This window comes from Passer montanus, unplaced genomic scaffold, assembly GCF_014805655.1.
Source record: "Passer montanus isolate IOZ18808 unplaced genomic scaffold, ASM1480565v1 scaffold16, whole genome shotgun sequence".
Lineage (NCBI taxonomy): Eukaryota > Metazoa > Chordata > Aves > Passeriformes > Passeridae > Passer > Passer montanus.
The window spans coordinates 6,023,598-6,041,592 of NW_024363160.1; the positions used below are offsets into that span (position 1 = coordinate 6,023,598).

Genomic DNA, 17,995 nt, shown 5'->3' on the forward strand with positions numbered 1-17,995 from the left:
ATTCCCAGTTCTCTTGAGGTATTAGGTTATAATGTTGCTTCTTACAAATACAGAACAGATTTTGCTATTGAACACTTATGTTAATTCTGCATTATTATCAATAATTTAACCATCAAGCAGTGCGTCTTTGCCACAGCTAGGATTTACACTGTACTCAATGTATTTAAATCCTTTTGTTCTTAGGCTTGCCAGTCATGAATTTCTCCCTGATAGTTTTAAATCCTCTTACAACTCAGAATTTATAAAATATATAATATATGTATCCACTGGTATATATTTGTCTTTTTTTCTTGTTACGTATTGCTTTTTCCTCTTTAATCACTGCACCAATTTCACTACTGAACCAGGATGAAGTTTTAGGCAGTACCGTGCTATTTCCTGGGAAATAGAAATCATTGAATTATGTCTTCAGGCCATAAAATAAATTATTTTCAAAGGTTATTCAATACAATACAATACAATACAGTTTTAATTTTTTTTTTATTAGAGAGGTATTCAGGAAATAACATATATTTTTCATTTGACCCTTAACAAATTCTAATCAGTGTCCTTCCTGTGCTTTATTAATATACTGATCCACAAATATTCAAGACTCCAGATTCTTTTTTAATCAGCTTTCAAACAGGTAATAGCATGTCTATTGTGAAAGACCTTGTTGATTTATGCTTTTTAGTCTCTCTACCCTCACTAGATGGGCCAAAAGTAGTTTCTCTATGGAAGAATAACAGGGTTTTTTGAGGCATTACAGGGGAAGACTCTATTATGACATCAATTATCTGCATTTCTGGCAGGTCGCTGAAGGTACTAGCAGAATATGCCACTGCCTTTAAACACCTGTTGGCATTTGGGACATCAAAGATGTGTGAAATGAAAGGAAACATCGTGGCGCTTCTCTTGCTCTTGAGGGGAAGGATATATTCCAGTGGTGGGATGATACAACCTTCAGAGAGCTGCGTGGCAATTTCCTCACAGTATTGACCTTTCTAGCTGCTAGAGAAAGATCTGGATTATCAATTTAAATCTTTGGATTTAATCCAGGAGAACAGTCTCTGAGCTAAGAGATTTTTTGCCATGGAAACAGTTTCCATGGTACATGGGGCGTCTAATTCTATCAGATATATCAACCAATTTGACAAAATTTGACCAAAGTATATGCAGATTAATTTTATATTTTCTTTGAAACAACAATATTCTCAGATGCAGTCACTTGTTTATATCCAGTGATAGCTGCATGACAGAATGCACAATGGTATTACACCAAAATACCTCCATGTTAATGAAGATGTTACTTAGAAAAAGTATGCTTGACAATTCATATGGATCTTCACTACTAAGTTTTGCATTAATAGAGGGCAGAAACTTGTAATTCATTTGCAGGGAAAAGATCCCAAAGCTCTTTTTTGATGTCTTAGAATAAGGAAAGCTTTCACTCTATGGAGCCCAGATTCAAAAATGTTTATTGCTTGTCTGGTATGTCAGGCAGAAGTTGTGGGCAGAAAAGCAGGACATCATTTTCCATCTGAGCTGGAAAAACTAACAAACACACAAACATTTAGAGGTTAGCAAGATAATTAATAATTAATAATAGAACAATTGAGCTGATAATGAATCTGAATTGATGTTTTTTATCTGGAGAACTTACCTACTATACTTTAGCTGCACATATATCTGAGCTAAATGTTACCACAAAGGATTATCCCCCTTCTACAGTGACACAGAGATTTCAGGATGATATGTGAAACATTTTTAATAGTGTGAAGAAACAACAGAAAAAGTCATCACTTGGTTAACAAGTTGACGTCTGCTGACTGACTACTCAGGGAAGAAAAAGTTTAACAGGCTCCTAAGGGGTAAAAGTATTTTCTGCTTGTCTGCTCCTTCTCTGTTTTCATGTGCTAACCTCTTTGGACAGTAACACAGAAGCTGAAACTCCTTTTTTTCTTCCTAATATATTGCTTCCAGGTTGGGGTTTTTTTGTTTCTCCAACAGTGGAACAGCCCATCAAGAGATGAGGACATTTTTACACTGGCAGGGGGTGACTGGGGTGTATCATTAGCTTGTGAAAGGAATTCTAATCAGTCCAAGGAAAAATAAAGCAAATCAAAATTGCATATCTTTGTCTCAGCCACTGCTCTCATGCCTGAAATCACCACATTTAAGAGAGCAATGAGTGAAGTCTATGTGCTACCTGAGTTGTAAAACACTAGGTACTTGTTCTAAAAGGAAAAAGAGATTCTGCATTCAGATCATGTACTTTAAGGACTAGCTTAGACATCACATTCAGATAACTCTGCCTACCAATGACAAAGAGAAAAACTAAACTGTGATCTAAAATGTTCTTTAACTATATCGTGTGTCCTTCCTGCACTGTCATGCTCTGTGAAATGGCATTACCAAGATGGATGTCAGGTGAAAACAATGTTTGGTGCGCCCTGGTTGAAAACGTTAATGGCCATCTTCAGCAATTTTTTCTTTCTTTAAACAGACTATTTTCCATATTTCCTTTTCACAAAGAGTTTCACAGGTTGCTCTTTAAAATGTTTAAACAAGTATGTTTAAAGGATTACATTTAAAGGAAGGACTCCCCCCAATAGAATATTACAAGAGATGACCTTTCAGTGGAAATATATGGATCCCACAACTTCTATCAAATTATGAAATGACAAAATTTTGAAATTCTCATTAAGAAGTTCTTTCCTGAATCAAAACTTTGTAAAGTCAACTCATGCTAAGTTGGTATAATATTGGTCAAAATAATTCAGTGGCTGTAAAACTCAAGTGAGGTGTTAATCACAAATATGTTTTCATTAAATATGCTTTTGGAGTTCCCCTTGTTTTCCTCTTCTGGCATTTTTCACCAGACCTAGATTTTATTCCTTGGATTTTTAATGCTTCAGGACTGACAGAATTCTGTAATGCTAGTATTTTTCACCATTCATATTTTCCAGTCTTTTCAGCATTTTTCAGCATTCAAGTTGCATAAAGCTCTGAAGTACATACTACCTAATTATATCGTTTCAAGCTATTGAGGCATCCAAATTTGAAGGAGGGCAATCAAAATATCATTCCAGGCACAGATGGCAAAATGACCTGATAATTATGAGGCAATGTTAAGGGTGAGAAAGAGAGGAGGAGGAAAGATACTTTTCATGCCAGTGCAGCTGACAGATAAATTAACAACTCTGTAGTTTCTGCTTCACCTACCTCCAGTACGATACTCTATGTAATGTTCCCTTTCCTCCCAGAAGATGTAATAATAGTTCACTGCAGAATGTCTGCAGCCAGGACTCGTCTGGGGAGTCACACAAAACACCATTGTACTGAATGTACTCTTTCAGAAGTACCCTTTCCTTCTCAATAGTTTCACACGTGTATATATGGCAAATGCCAATTGTTAGAAATAAATATTGAGCACCTGCCATCTTTTGTGGGCAGTAGCTGCTCTAAAGCAGTGCTGATTTGGAAGATTTCTAACAGTGTTTCAAAATAAATATTGTTATCATTTTTCTTTCTTCTCAGCATTGTAAAAACTAATTACTGGGTCTCAAATTATTGCAAATAATGTGTATTTTAAAACTAGATATTGAACCTACAATGGAGTTGGAAATGCTCAATTGATGGTTGGACTTGTTGATTTTTTCCAACCTCAATGGTCTTTTCCAACCTCAATGATTCTATTATTCTATGATTTTATGACATAAAATCTTTCCTTGGGAGTATGTCACCTATCCTTGGAGCAAAAGTGAGATTGCAGTTAAGCCCAAGTATACTAAGACGAGTTTGGGACTCTGGGAACTAAAATGTTTGGCTTTTAAATTACAAGTACAATCAAATACAAATTCACAAATTCCATATGTTTGAGTGGTTATAGTCATGAAATCCATATGCTAGACTTAGAGTTGCTAAAGACTTGCTCTTACTCTTGGGACAAATTATCCAGCTTCCCTATATCTTAGCATGCCCACCTGCAAAACCACTCCAAAATACTGGTTACATGAAGTCAGAGGAAGGCTGAGGTCTTCACTACTGTAAAGTACAGAAGTTCAGAGAAGGGTGGAGAAATGTGCAATGTGTTACTACACACAAATCATTTGTGCAGAAAGTAAATACACATGATTTGTGTAGGAGGCACAAGAAATTTTTAAATTGCCATTCTCATATTTCTCCAGCACAAAATTTTCATCAGAACAGAAAAGATAGTGGAATATCTTGCCTAATAAAAGACTGTATTTTCACTCAAATAAAAATTCTGTAAGTTCAATATGGGGAATATTTTTAGATTGCTTCTTTATGTGTGTTAGCAAGGGTAGAGAGATCTGAGATAAAGTCTAGACACTGGAATTTGTTTATCCAGTTATATACACTGCTTATTTGTCATGAGCAATGCTTTTTTTTCCACAACGCTTGGCCAAAAAGTTTGAAGCCATGTTGCCATATGTGTCTTAAGGCAGATTCTCAAGACAGAACAAGCTTTTCCTCGCAAGGGTGCCTGCAGCAGAGCATTTTAAAGATTTTTTTTTTCTCCTATGGTTAGCTCTAAGAATTCCATATATATAAAGAAACCTATGAACAAAAGTATAGCAGTCTTTCCAAGACTAAAAGTATACTAGAGAATGGACTTACCAGGATTGTAATCTGTGCTCTGATGTTATTTATCAGTATGGTTCCTAAAGGCTTCTATGGAGGGTTGATCTGTTGATTAATTGTCTATTATACACCTATTTTCCTTAAGCTGCTTCTAAAACAAACCCATATTTAAATGTCCCTCGATTCTACAAAACAAAAAAGAATATTTAACCTGTATTCCTGTCCTCCTGCAGAATAGCAGAATAATAGCAGTAGACAGAAATTCTCTAAGTGCAATTGTTTCATTCTTTCACTTAATTTAACCATTTTATAAAAGTTCAGTTCCATTGACACAAATTCAAATAAAATTTTTCAGTTATGGTCATGCAGCATCTCCAAGCAAGTTGAAGACTGAATGTCAAGATTCTTCATTGCAAGTCCATCCCTTCTAAAAATACTTGTACTTCATTTTAGTAAGAAAAATTACATCTGAATACCTTCCAATGTAAGGTCAAGCACCAGCTCATTGTCTCAGGTACTAACAGCAGCCTGTCTCTCATAGTGCAAATCCCAGCACAACCTGAATAACCAACCCCTAGGAGTGGGAAGTTCTCATGTAATCAGCTCTCTGTGCTACTGTAACACTCCAGGCTACACAGAGTGGTTGGTTAAGGCTAACCAGCCATGGCACTCAGGCATGGATTATATCACGTTCAGTCTTTTAAACCACAAACCTAATCCAGAACATAATCAGCAGGGCCACTTTCACTGTCCTTCATCTGACAAGTTCTCTGTGGGAGTTAAAAGAAATGGAGACCAGATCTTGAAAAGGACATTGCACTCAATCAACTTCAATATTTTTTAATGAGTTATTACAGAGAAAATGCCAGCATGAATATTCTTAGTCTAGTTTCTCATTAATGAGTATAATTTACACTAGAAAATGTAAAGCTCTTTTAAACTCCTGTTTCTGAACTGTTATGTCTCTAACAAATGTGCAGCAAGGTTTGTCTATTGAAGCCAATGCAACCTTCTAATGAAGGCGAGAGCTGGGACAACTCAAAGGTATAAAATATGCTCATAAGAAGCTAATGCCTTTTTTCTGTTCTTCCCAATAAGTGGCATGTTCTAAAGTCTAGGTGCCAACCTACCAAATGTAGGCTGCCTGCCCGCTCACTTTAAATGAAGCTTTCTTGTTTCCACACTGTGTAGAATTGACTCTGTTTCAGCAGCCTGTGTTCCTTGTAAAGTGTAGGACGCTGTGATAAATCCCACAACTTGATTCATTAAGAGGGAAACCATATCTCAGTCTGCTCTCCTCTGTTCCATCCAAAGCTGTTATCACTACCAAGCTGCCCTTGGTGTTTGCAATTTCTGTTTCAATAAGAGAAGGAAAAGAAACTCTGATTTTCTTTGTCTCAAATCCTTTGCTTAGCTGGGTGCAAGTTTGATAGCCCCATTTTGTCAGGAAAGTAGACTTACCACGTGTGTAACTTCCAGGCTTGACTACAGTGTTTTAATCCTTCCCTAGCTGCCAGCATGACAGAATTCCAGCCCTCCCTCCAGTATGCCCTGTAGCATAGTACAATTTAAACTGATGGATCAAAGAGACACCAACACACATGTATCCACCTCACTATCCCTATCTCCCTTAAAGTCCTTTTCAATATTTTTGAGCTGTTTCTATCTCCAGCTTCTCCACAGCTCTAAAGCTGTACTTTAAAATGACATTTTAAATGTATTTTAAACTGTCAGAAGTAGTACATATTAACAAAGGTAGCTACAACTATTTTTGAGTCTTTCCTTCCCATTGTGTTACTTCCCTTCACTGTTTGGTTTTGGTGCTTGAATTGCCTTTCCATTTCATACCTGCTTGCATTTTACTTTCAGAGAATGATGCAGGAAGGCAGGATTTAAGACTGAAAACTAGAACCACAGAAGCCCATAGTTACATTCTCTCTAATACAAATGGAGCCAAGTTTTCCTCTTGAAAGCAAAGTTTTTAGAATAATAGCCAAACTATTCTACAATCAGATGCCAAAAGTAAAATTCTCACTAACTCCAACAGAGTCAGGTTTTCATCTGGAAAACAAATACTTTAGAATAATAGCCAAAATGCATTTTTTCAGTGCATTACCAATGCACTTCAGGTGTAGCAAGGATACACAGTAAGAAAAACAAATGTGCAATAAAACAGTGGATTTTGCTTTAATATCATACTCACGCCCTCCAAAAGTCAGTTGCTCAACTCTACCTTTGAAGTCAGTTCTGCACAGCAAGCAGAGCTTTTTATTAAATAGATGTTTGTAAGGTTGAAGTTGCATTTATTATAAGACTGAAGAGTCACAGAACAGATTTGGGGGCTTGCCTGTAGTTAATGGAAAGTGTATTCAACAAGAGACGTACAGCATGTAAGCACACACACACACACATTCACCTCTGCATAATCTCATCAGAAATAAATTTGAGATTTTAAGTGGGGCATGTTGTGGGGGGATGGGAAGCTCAAGAGAGAGGACACCAATAACTAGACCAAAGAGAATAATCCTGCCTTGGACAAAGTCTTTTCCACCTCCAGACTCTATCACACAACTACTGTCAGATTTGCTGCCAGTATGAAAAAGAGACAAAGGAAAATGCTTGTTTGCCTTTCAGCCAGAGAATAAAAAGTGTGTGTGGTTTAATACCGTCCTTTTTCAAAAGGCTCCCTGTGTTTCTGAAACATTAACAGGGATTTAGAGTCGTTCTCACACGTTCAAATGTCAGCTGGTTTTATTTGTCTGCAGCCCACATGTTCATTTTGCTGTCAGAGAGGCTGAGAATCAGTTGTGTTTGAAACACTTTTTGCTCCTTTTCAGTAAATTCTACATAAAGGTATCAAAGGGGCTATCCACTTATTGGATATTTATTTATTTGCATTATATTTTTACCCATACTTTCTTTAATAGGTACTCCATGTGTTTTCTAAAAACTATAATTATTTGCAGTAAATTTCTCCCCATATTCCTTGTTATTCTCAGTGTTCTAATGGCTTTCTTTACATGGATCTTCATCCTCACCAGTGTGGAAGAGACAGCAAAAGTTAAAAACATGCTGAGCTTTTAATTAATTCTATTTTATCAGTGTCTCTTCCATTCTCACTACTCAGACACAAGACTTTGACCACAGCAGTAAACTGAAATCCCACCTTCTCCCGCCTTTATGGCCCCTAATAGACTCTCTACACTCTTTGTTTCACGGAAGTGTGTCCCTGCGCTCTCATCAACCTCAGCTCTTGCCCAGCCGGCGAAACCTCATCCATAATCCCCCGATGCCGCTGACCGCGCGTTAAGCGGCCGGACCGCACCTGCAGCCGCATCCCTGTCCCGCCGTGCCCGCGGGGCTGCTCGCCGCAGCCCCGTCCCCATCCCCATCCCCGTCCCCATCCCCGTGCCCGGGCGCGGCGGGGCGGCGGCCGACGGGCGAGCTCCCCCGGCGTTCTGCCCTCGCCGCTGGCCACCAGCGACACCTCCGGGCGCCCCGCTCCTCGCGGCTCCGGCCCCGGCTTTGTGTGCGCGGCACCAGCCGCACCTGGCGGCCGTGCCGGTACCGGGGGTGCCGGTGCCGGGGTGCCGGTGCCGGGGGTGTCGGTGCCGGGGGTGCTGGGGATGCCGGCGCGGCCCCTCACGATGCCGCTCCGCAGGCTCCTGCCCCTTTGTCTGCTCTGCCTCCAGGCTGCGCTCCCGCTCCGCGGCCACCGCGGCCGCTACGCCGGGTAAGTCCGCTCCGCGCAGCGCCGCGGCCGCGCTCCCTCCGCTCCGCCGGCCGCTGGCTGCGGGTCCGGCGCCCCTCCCGCCGCCGAGCTGGCCCCGGGCTTGTGTGCTGGCGGTTGTAGCGTGTGGTTCTTGAAAAACCAAGAAGCCAAAGGAAGGATGCTGCGCTGGGGGAAAATGAAAAAAGTTTGTGTCCGTGTGGAAAAGGGAATGGTGATTATACTGGGGGGAAATACAGGGTTTTGAGGTTCCACCGTGCTCTGAAATGAATGAAGATCTGTGTTTCCTTTAGGATACAATTATACGAGAGCCGTAAATTGTTTCTAAAAAGTTGAGCAGTGTGCACTCAGAGAATGCATAAGAAGTTCAAGCAGTAAGGGGACTCTACTGTAAGCAAGTGGAGACTAAAACTTCCACGTGCATTTCAAACTAGACTTTTCTTTTTTGTTCCAACGGCAGTTCAAATTTGTGTTACAAAGGGAAAGATTGAACTAAGTAGTAGTAAAAAGTGAACTTGCCTCCAAAGTGTATGTTCTCTGCCCAGTTTAAAGACTTTGTTTTTAGTAAGTATTTAACATAATGTTTATGATGCAAATGAAAAGACATTCAAATATTAGCATTACAAGCCAGTGGCATGTGTCAATATACAATATAAAATTCTTTCAAAGTGACCAGCAAATTCATCAGGAAAAGCATACCTCTCTGTGGAAGTAAGAGCTGTATTATTCTTCTTATTTTATTGGAGTAGCCAAGCCAGGCATAGGAATTCCCCTTCTAAATGAAGTTTAAAAAAACATTCCCTAAGCTTCAAGGATTTGGTAATGTGATATGAAACTATTCACCCCTGAGTCACTATTAGTGATAGAAAATAGTTAAACACTTGACAGCTGTTTAGCCATCTCTGTTCAGTTCCTCACGTTCCAGTATCTGTCTGCACTGCGAAATCAAACAGGCCACCACAGTCAAGAATGCTCCTGACAGTGCCAAAAAGCAGCAGGACAGAAAACTGAACAGTTCTCAAAAGCCAGGGTCCTGCTGTAAGTTTTGTGCAACAGCTCTGTTCTCTCTGTCTGGAGCCCACAGCCCAGGCATGGTCCCTATGGTCTTGAATTTAAATTCAAGATAGCATTCAGTTTGTTTCCAGATGACATGGAGATGAATAGCACATTGTCAGGGCTGGTGCTTACATTTTTCTGAATATTAATCACATAAGTAATCTACTACTTCTGACTAAATGTCAAAATACACATTTTACTATCCTCTAGGTTTAAGTGACATCATCAACTATAATCAAGTTGGTTCAAATAGAATAACATGCATAAAAAAATTCAATTATTGTACGTCTGCTCATTAATGTAACTCAACAATTTTGTTCAAAGTTTCAAGAATAATTTTCTTGTTCCAGAATTTTGTACTCCCAAGGTGACTTGTGAAAGACCCATCCAAATTCCCCTTTGTTGATGTCTGTTTTAGAAGCTTTTGCATAGACTCTAGTCCAAAAAAATGAGACTTCTCATCAGCTTCCAAAAGTTGGACGAGAAAATCACGGCCTGGAAAAAAAAAAACAAACAAAAAAAAAGAGTTAATTATAAGAACTCTTAGTCAACAGGCAATTGTAGTAGGGGGCCAAGATACATTTACAAGCCTTGCTGAAAATGTGGTCAATATTTGAAGCAGAAACCAGAATGTGTACCACATGTGTAACACAAACTGGAAAAACAAGCTAATATTTTTCCTATTCTACTAATATTTTCCCCCCTCTACTAATATTTTCCATTTCTACTATCCTGGCATTATTTGTGTCAATAAAAGATGATGGAAAGTTAATTTGAAATGGCATGGAGGTTTCTACAGGATTACAAATATATCTTGTCCATGTGTCATCACCACAGTGTCCTCGGCAGGATAATTTAAATTCTTCTCTGTGCGCCATTGATTAGAATCAGTTGAGCAAGTATTACCATTACTACTGAACCTGACTGTCACTCAAGGGGAAAAAAATTTGGTAGGGTTTTTTTAGTAGGCCAATTAGGAGGTGAATGGTTTGCTAATGTTCACCATGAAAAGGGGTGTCCCAACAAACTGACTTCTGTTTGTGCCAAGAACCATCTATGAATCGTAGTAATTTCTATTGTGTCAGAAGCTGTACCATGAAGGGAAAAGGCATTAGTATAATTAGGGCAAAAGAATGAGAGGAAAAAAGAAAAAAAAAGCAATGGAAATGTTTCTCATAAACTTAGGTCAGCACTTGGAGACACATGTAATTGCAACTCTTTAGTTGAGGACTCAGACCCAAGACAAGGAACTAACTGGAAGTGCACGTTTCTCCAAACTGTGTCAAGCAGGCCAGGGATGCCATATGGGCACATCTTTAAGTAAATGTGTTCTAATACCTTTGGGAAGTCAGCAAGTATTTGGGGAGTCTCAGCAAAGAGGAAGAAACACTCAGAGCTCTTGGAAAGACTGAGGGACAGTTGTATTTGCCTTCTGCCTCACACAATAAGCAGGGGTTCAGCCTAAAGGAACCCAAGAGGAGCTCTCTAGAAGACACCACTGATCAGTCACCCTACAGCAAATTCAAAACTATACTCACACATACTTTTTTCCTTCCTGCATTTGTATGTTCTGTCCAAAGGTTCCAGGGGAAGTGGATAAATGGGAGGCACACACATCAGGGTTTGGACAGAGTAGATGTGGAATATTCAAGGGGATTTTTCTGGAGGCAATTACCAAAAGTTCACACAGGATCAACAAGGATAACCAAATACATGGGAATGGTTTAAGGTCCTGAAGTAACCAAATAAACTAGAACTCTTTGGTCTCAAGTAGAAACAATTTAGGCTCTAAGATGTGTCTATAAACGGTGTCTATAAACTTTGAGTCACATGGACCTAGTGGACAGAGATCAGTTATTCACTGTTTCTCCTAGTTACAGGAAGAGGGAGACATAAAATGAATTTAGTGGGAACATTTTGATAGTTTACAGAATAGGGTACTGGAGCAGATGGGGTTTTGTGAGAGTTTTTTACCAAATGCAGCAATCTTCCTGCTCTTGGGAATTGTGTGAAGAAGGAGATGGCTTCCCATTAGCAGGTCAAGATTTCTTAGAATAGAAAATATCTCTCTCATTTGTTCTTTAAAAATCACTACTATGATCTCTTTGCTTCAGTTCATCTGCCTCCACATGGTGGCTCAGCATGTTGCCTCCAATTTCTCCCCCACTTTTTGATCTTCCAAAGCCTTTTCAGCCTTTCAGGGGTTCCTCATCTCACCTCTTCTCTCACTTGCAAATGACCAAATGCAGGCAAAGGCTGAAATAACTGGTCCGGTTTTTCTCTAAGGTTTTTGTTGCAATATTTGGGTCTTTTTAAATATTGGCTCAAGATGATAACTCCTCCAAAATGTTATTCTTCAGTGGGTTGCAGTACTGCACATAATTATAATTTATCTTGGTCAGATGAAGGCTATGGTACATTTTTACTGTGTAACAACCACATAAACTAACCTGGGAGTCATGTGGAGGTGGATAGCAAGGAAACAGGGAACAGTAAAGAAATGTTCTGTAATTCAAGATATAATGTGCTGTAGCTACTGGGACATAACATCCAGAAAATCGCATAAACCAACTGTTCATGTAGATAAGGACAGATATCAAATCTGAGAGCATTCAGCAAATTTCAGGTATTTTAATGCCCATTAATACCCCGGCATACCATAACTAAGTACCTCTGATCCCACAGTACCTTACACACAATGGCTGGCAATTGCTCTGTCTCATGGAAAAAACACATGGGAGTGTGACGAAAATGAGTTGCTGAGGGAATTGAGAAGTGGAAAGGAACTCCTCCTGTGCTATTCCCTCTGCAGATTTTTTCCAAATGTTTTAATCAGGGACTAAAAGCTCTGCTATTTAAAAAAAGTTCTTTCTCCCTGCTGCTCAACTCTCCCTCCCCACCCCCAAGTAGAAGTAAAATGTCATGAACACAACTGGCAAAAAAGCATTTGGAAAGCACACCAACAGCATGAGAAGGAAGGTAATTATATTCATTCAGAGGAAAGTCATCTTAGTGCTCCTCTGGATGGTGTCAGGGAGCTTCTAAGAGGTGAAAAGCTGTGAAATCTCTAGCAAAAATAATTTAAGTATCCTTTTTTTAAATAACCAATAATTATGTAGTCAAACACCACTGATTCCTAAAACCAGCACAGATCATTGAAATCCACAACAGCTTTGGGACCACTTACCTATTCTTGTCCCAACACCTCACCTCTAATTATGTACTTTGTCATTACCTAATATTCCCCCTGCATAATAATATTCATGTTGTCCTATAGGAAAAAATCAATTTTTGATTATTTTTCTCCATTATGTCCAAGCATGATAAATTTACCTTTTAAAGTTTTTCTGCTCTCCTCATTATAACTGAAAAATATGAAGTGTTTCAGTTGTTCTTTCTTTCCCTCTTTTAATTTCTTTTTCAAAATAATTGGAACAGTACACACATCCTCATTACCTAGGTGAAGTGCATGCCAGGCAAGGAGGCTCCCAATTTATTACGGCTGTGTCTAAACTGATACACAGGTTCATGTCACCATGTGAGCCTGGTTCCCATACTTATCCAAACTGGGACACCATTGCCTGGTGGGGAAACAAAAGCATGGAAAGTCAGGCAAGATATTTAATATCAAGACATGGGCAAAGCTTGTGCCCATAGGAGCTTTAAACCTGTCCTAGGTTTCCTAACTTATATTCAACCTGTGATCTTTCAGTAAGAATGATTCTTTTGGAAGTGTAGAAGAAATTCCAGTAAACATTTACACTTTCCTCATTTTCAGAAGTGTGTATGTTAAAATGGGAATGTAGTCTATTATTAAAGAAAATTTATGTCCATGGTTGCATCCAACAATTAAGTTCTGAAAAAAACCAAAATCAACTGGGACGCATCTAAGAAGTACTTAGAAAAAGATACTTTTAAAAATAAGGAATTCACATATAAAATCTGCCTAGACCCTCAGTCTGAAACATCCCCTTTGGATACACCAGCTTCTCTGTCTCAAAACTAAGCAGGAAAAGAAATACAGCTTTTCCCAGAGCTTCTGGTAGTAGTTGCAGTGAACTCCAAAGCTCCCACTCCTACACTATAGTCACTTGCTGTTCCTGTGAGTTCACGCTCATAGGCTCCTTAAAATGAAGTTCTCAAATCTGAATGTTTTTACAGGGCTTATCAAGCACTTAACAGGGAACAGATACTATATAAATTACATTTTTAATTTGATTTTTTATTTTTTTTAAAGAAAAAAGGAACATAAAATATGTGAGCAATTCACATAAAAGACAGTGGAACCTACTTTTAGTCCGGAAGGAAACTCACAGTTCTGAAAGGAGTGAATTTGAAAAAGGGAGATTAAAAATCTGCTTTTCTTGAATACACTGCTGATATCTTTTAGGGAAGATATCAGCAGTGTATTCAAGGGAACCCTTAGCTTCATGCTCTGCATAGGACTGCATCCCACACTGCACAATAAACAGGATACCCAAGTCTCATCTCCTGAAATTCTAGTATCTGTAAAAATGTCATCCACACGTCTGAAATAGCCTTACATGGTCAAAATGCTGTAGGAAACATTTATTGTTGTATCCAGCTGAAGGTGAATGGACACCATCAATCATCTCTCACTATCTCCTGGAGGTAAACTCTGTCATCTGTTTTGCAGAATGGCTCTTCACTTATGTTTCCTCCTTCATTTTACTTCTGAATGCATAACAGAAACTGTACTCACTCTTCTGTGGTAGAACATAGTATTTGAGAGGGCACTGTGTGCATGAAATTCATGCAAAAGTCAAGAAATAAGCAGTTATATTGATCATATATTGGGCATCTCTTCAGTTCTGCAAGCAAAACCTGCTGTGAGCATGCATACAGCACTAAAAACTGAAAACAGCAGTGTGACCTACAGTCAGTATTTTTACTGCTCAGGCAATATGATTTGTTTTGCTCTCAGACAGGAGATTAAAATAATTGTTATCAATACAAAATAAAAATAGAAAATACTTTAAAAGAACCAGCATTTTTACTGCCCCCTGTCCACATAACTTACATATTTATGTTGTCAGTATTGCTTTTCATGCAGAAAACAAGTGAAACCCATGCTCTCCATCCTGTTTACCATAAGCAGGTTTAGGTGGAAAATGAGAACCAATAATTACAGTTATACATTAGACCTCTGTCTGAAAACTCTACTGTGGATAAAACACCCACATTTTTGCTGGTCTCAGATTTGCAAGAACAAATCCACAGTCAGCAAAATTCTGGAGACAATTAAGCCTAATTCTATTTTCTTTAAGTTAATTATGATTCTGATTTAAAGGCTTTGTTCACATGACTGTATATATAGGTATAAAGTCATGGTTCTGATTTGATGTTCTATTACAGAAAAATCTGCATGAATTTCAAGGGTTCTGCTAATTTGCACCTCAATGTATCAGATCAGAATCTGACCTTAAACAGACTGATTTTTCAGGAAAATAATTGCAAAGAAAACTCCAAAAGTGCATTTTGTGGAAGTCACTTGAGGGTAGGTAAGCCAAAGTACTCTGAAATATACTCAGACCAACAAATGGATGGGGACAATAAATTCAGTTTTTAAAAATTATTTTGTACCTTCAACGTGCCAAATTAGAAGGATGGAATGGGAGCTGGAATCCAGCAGTGGACAGGGAGTATGAACTCTTTCCTCCTGTGTCTGCCTGTGCAGGCTGAATGCTCTGGAGAACAATGCTCTGCTAAGCCTCCTCTTCCTCTGGGGAACAATGGGACTTAAAGTGTATTTATTTAAAGAGAATCCACACCATAAAGATACCACACAAAACAATACACAGAACAGCATTTTCCAAAGAGATGTTCTAGGTTGCTTAAATACAGCCATGGAAAGAACAGATGTATCCTACCAAATCAAAACAGGTTTTTTTTTCCTTTATGTTCTGCAGTTCAGGTAAGGCTGTGATACAGGGGAGTCTACCATAGCAGGAGCTTGAAAATGAGTTTGTAGAGGGTTTATTTTGGTTAAATTATTGTATGAAAACATTACTGTTTCTTATATCATACTGTATTTCAAATACCTTCAGAATACTAATGATGCAGTTAGCAACACCTCATGGTTGACTCAGAGATAAAGAAATAAGCTCTTTTTAGATGAGATAAGAATAATCTCTGGGCATTCACAGCCCAGAAAGCCAATCATATCCTGGGCTGCACCAACAGAAGTATGGCCAGCAGGTCGAGGGAGGTGATTCTGCCCATCTACTCCAGACTCATGAGACCCCAGCTGGAGTGCTCCAGTGCATCCAGCTCTGGGGACCCCAACACAAGAAGGACATGACCTGTTGGAACAAATCCAGAGGCGGATCACTAAAATGGTCAGAGGACTGGAGCACCTCTTCTGTGAGGAAAGGCTGTGAGAGCTGGGGTTGTTCAGCCTGGAGAAGAGAAGACTCCAGGAAGACCCCATTCCCACCTCTCAGTACTTAGAGGGAGTTTATAAGAAAGATGGGACAAACTTTTTAGCAGGGCCTGTAGCGATGGGACAATGGGCAATGGTTTTAAACTAAAACAGGGTTGATTTAGACAAGATAGATGAAAGAAATCTTCTACAATGAGAACACTGAAACATTGGAACAATGTACAGGAGCAGCTCTGGTTGCCCAGAACTCCATCTAACCTGATCGTGAAGGATTCCAGGGATGGATCATCTACCACCTCTCTGGGCAACCTGAACTAGTGAAAGATGTCCCTCCAGGGACATTGAAGTAGATGGCTTTTAAAGTTTCCTTCCAACCCAAACTATTCTAAATTACTATTGGTTTAGATGAGATAAATGAAAGAAATCTTCATACAGGAACAACATACAGGAACAGCTCTGGTTGCCCAGAACTCCATCTAACCTGATCGTGAAGGATTCCAGGGATGGATCATCTACCACCTCTCTGGGCAACCTGAACTAGTGAAAGATGTCCCTCCAGGGACATTGAAGTAGATGGCTTTTAAAGTTTCCTTCCAACCCAAACTATTCTAAATTACTTTAGCAGGCCTAATGAAAAACCCTTCAATTTATTCCACTATACTCCTACCAAGATTACCACCAGATGCACTCTGAGGATGCAGTGCAGTCATACAGCCAAACCCTGCTCTGGCCACACTAGTGGGCACCTGCTCCTGCAGCAGTCAGTTCTGCTTCTGCTCATCCAAATGTGCAGCCTCTGCTCGGGGACTGGCACGTCTCTGCCCACAGCAAGACAATTCCAGGAGCACAGCGGGGAAAAAATTCCACTTCTTTATTGTTTTTTCCCCTGGGACTAATTGACAGCTTATCAGGTTGTGATTTGGCTGCTGCAGAGCCTCTGCAGCACAGGGAAGGAGAAGGAATGGCTGGGTTTTTGGTATCTGCCTGTTTACCTCAAGTCTATTAGTCTCCCTGTGCACTGGGAGAAGCTGTCTGAAACCAGTTCATTCCAGGTGTGTATTCCAAGGGGCACATTGTGGGTTTTCCTCAGCAGAATTTGGTGTCTTGATCAGTCCTGACTGCCAGATTCCTCTCCAGACCTATGTCAATGAAACAATCGCAAATGAGTATTTCAGACTCAAAGAGAGAATAGTGTGATGCTTATTTTCAAATAAGTACTTCCCTGAAATTGCAAAACCAAAGAAAAATTTAACCTTGGTACTAACCATCATCCTGTGGGGTTTTTAAGCAAAGGGATTTCATTATGCTTAATGTCTGAAGAAGATGTAAGTCCCTCTTTACATAATGAACAAGACTGGCATGATAGGGCCTACAGAAAAAATAGCCTCTATTAATTAAATAGGTTGGTGTTAGGCAAATAGTAGCTATTACGTGGCAAGAAAGAAGGGAAGACATTTAATTAAGTGCATTTTATTAATAGCTCTATCTTTTTTGTCACAGCACAGTTGCATATTTTCAGGGAAATAAACCTTGGACCTTTTTCACCTTTCAGGGAAATAATACTTGAACTATATAGCCCAGGCAGCCAAAAACACACTGTGCCCAAAATTTACACCCAATAGCAGGAGTCACTGTGCAAACACAATGCCAGGTCTGGGCTGGTAACTCAGATCTCTCTGCAGAATGAGCTTGTGTCCTTGCCAGTAACACACAGTGTAAACATACCCAGCAGCACAGAGACAGCACAGCGTGTCCTTATCCTGCTCCCTTATCAACAGGCTGGATCCCTCATCCATCTGCCTGTGGTAGCAACAATGGAAAAAAATGTAAATGGAGATCATTAATAGAACATAAAATTTAAGTAATTTGCTTTTCTGTGTGAAAAATCAAATTGTTTCACTTTTCATTTGTTCAACTGAGGTTCTTTTTATTTTGATTTTACCAGAAGCAGTTCTCTTAGTTTTGAAACAGTCAAACATGTAGTCATGTTTTGATATGGCCAAAAAGATGCTTCAGAGGAAATCAAAGCATTTGTGTATAAATCTTTTATAAAAGATAAATAAATGTAAAAGGATAAAACCTTTTGTATTCACTATCCAGTAGCATAAAAATAATTCCTGATGTATTTTCTGAGGCCTAGCTTAGAATAGAAATTAAATATTTAATTATGCGGGTTTTGGTCACTACTGGAAGGGTTTTATCCGTTCAACACTAAGTTG

At 39.3% G+C, this 17,995-nt stretch overlaps 1 protein-coding gene across 1 annotated transcript in view; it reads left to right on the plus strand.

Annotated features, from left to right (window-relative positions):
* The first annotated feature begins 8,205 nt into the window (after nucleotides 1-8,205).
* The window catches only part of CPA6 (carboxypeptidase A6), an 81,143-nt gene continuing 71,353 nt past the window's right edge, over nucleotides 8,206-17,995 (plus strand). Inside the window, exon 1 of the mRNA XM_039702949.1 lies at nucleotides 8,206-8,320. Coding sequence (XP_039558883.1) covers nucleotides 8,214-8,320 — 107 coding nt within the window. The 5' untranslated portion in view covers nucleotides 8,206-8,213. The remainder of the gene's footprint in view (nucleotides 8,321-17,995) is intronic.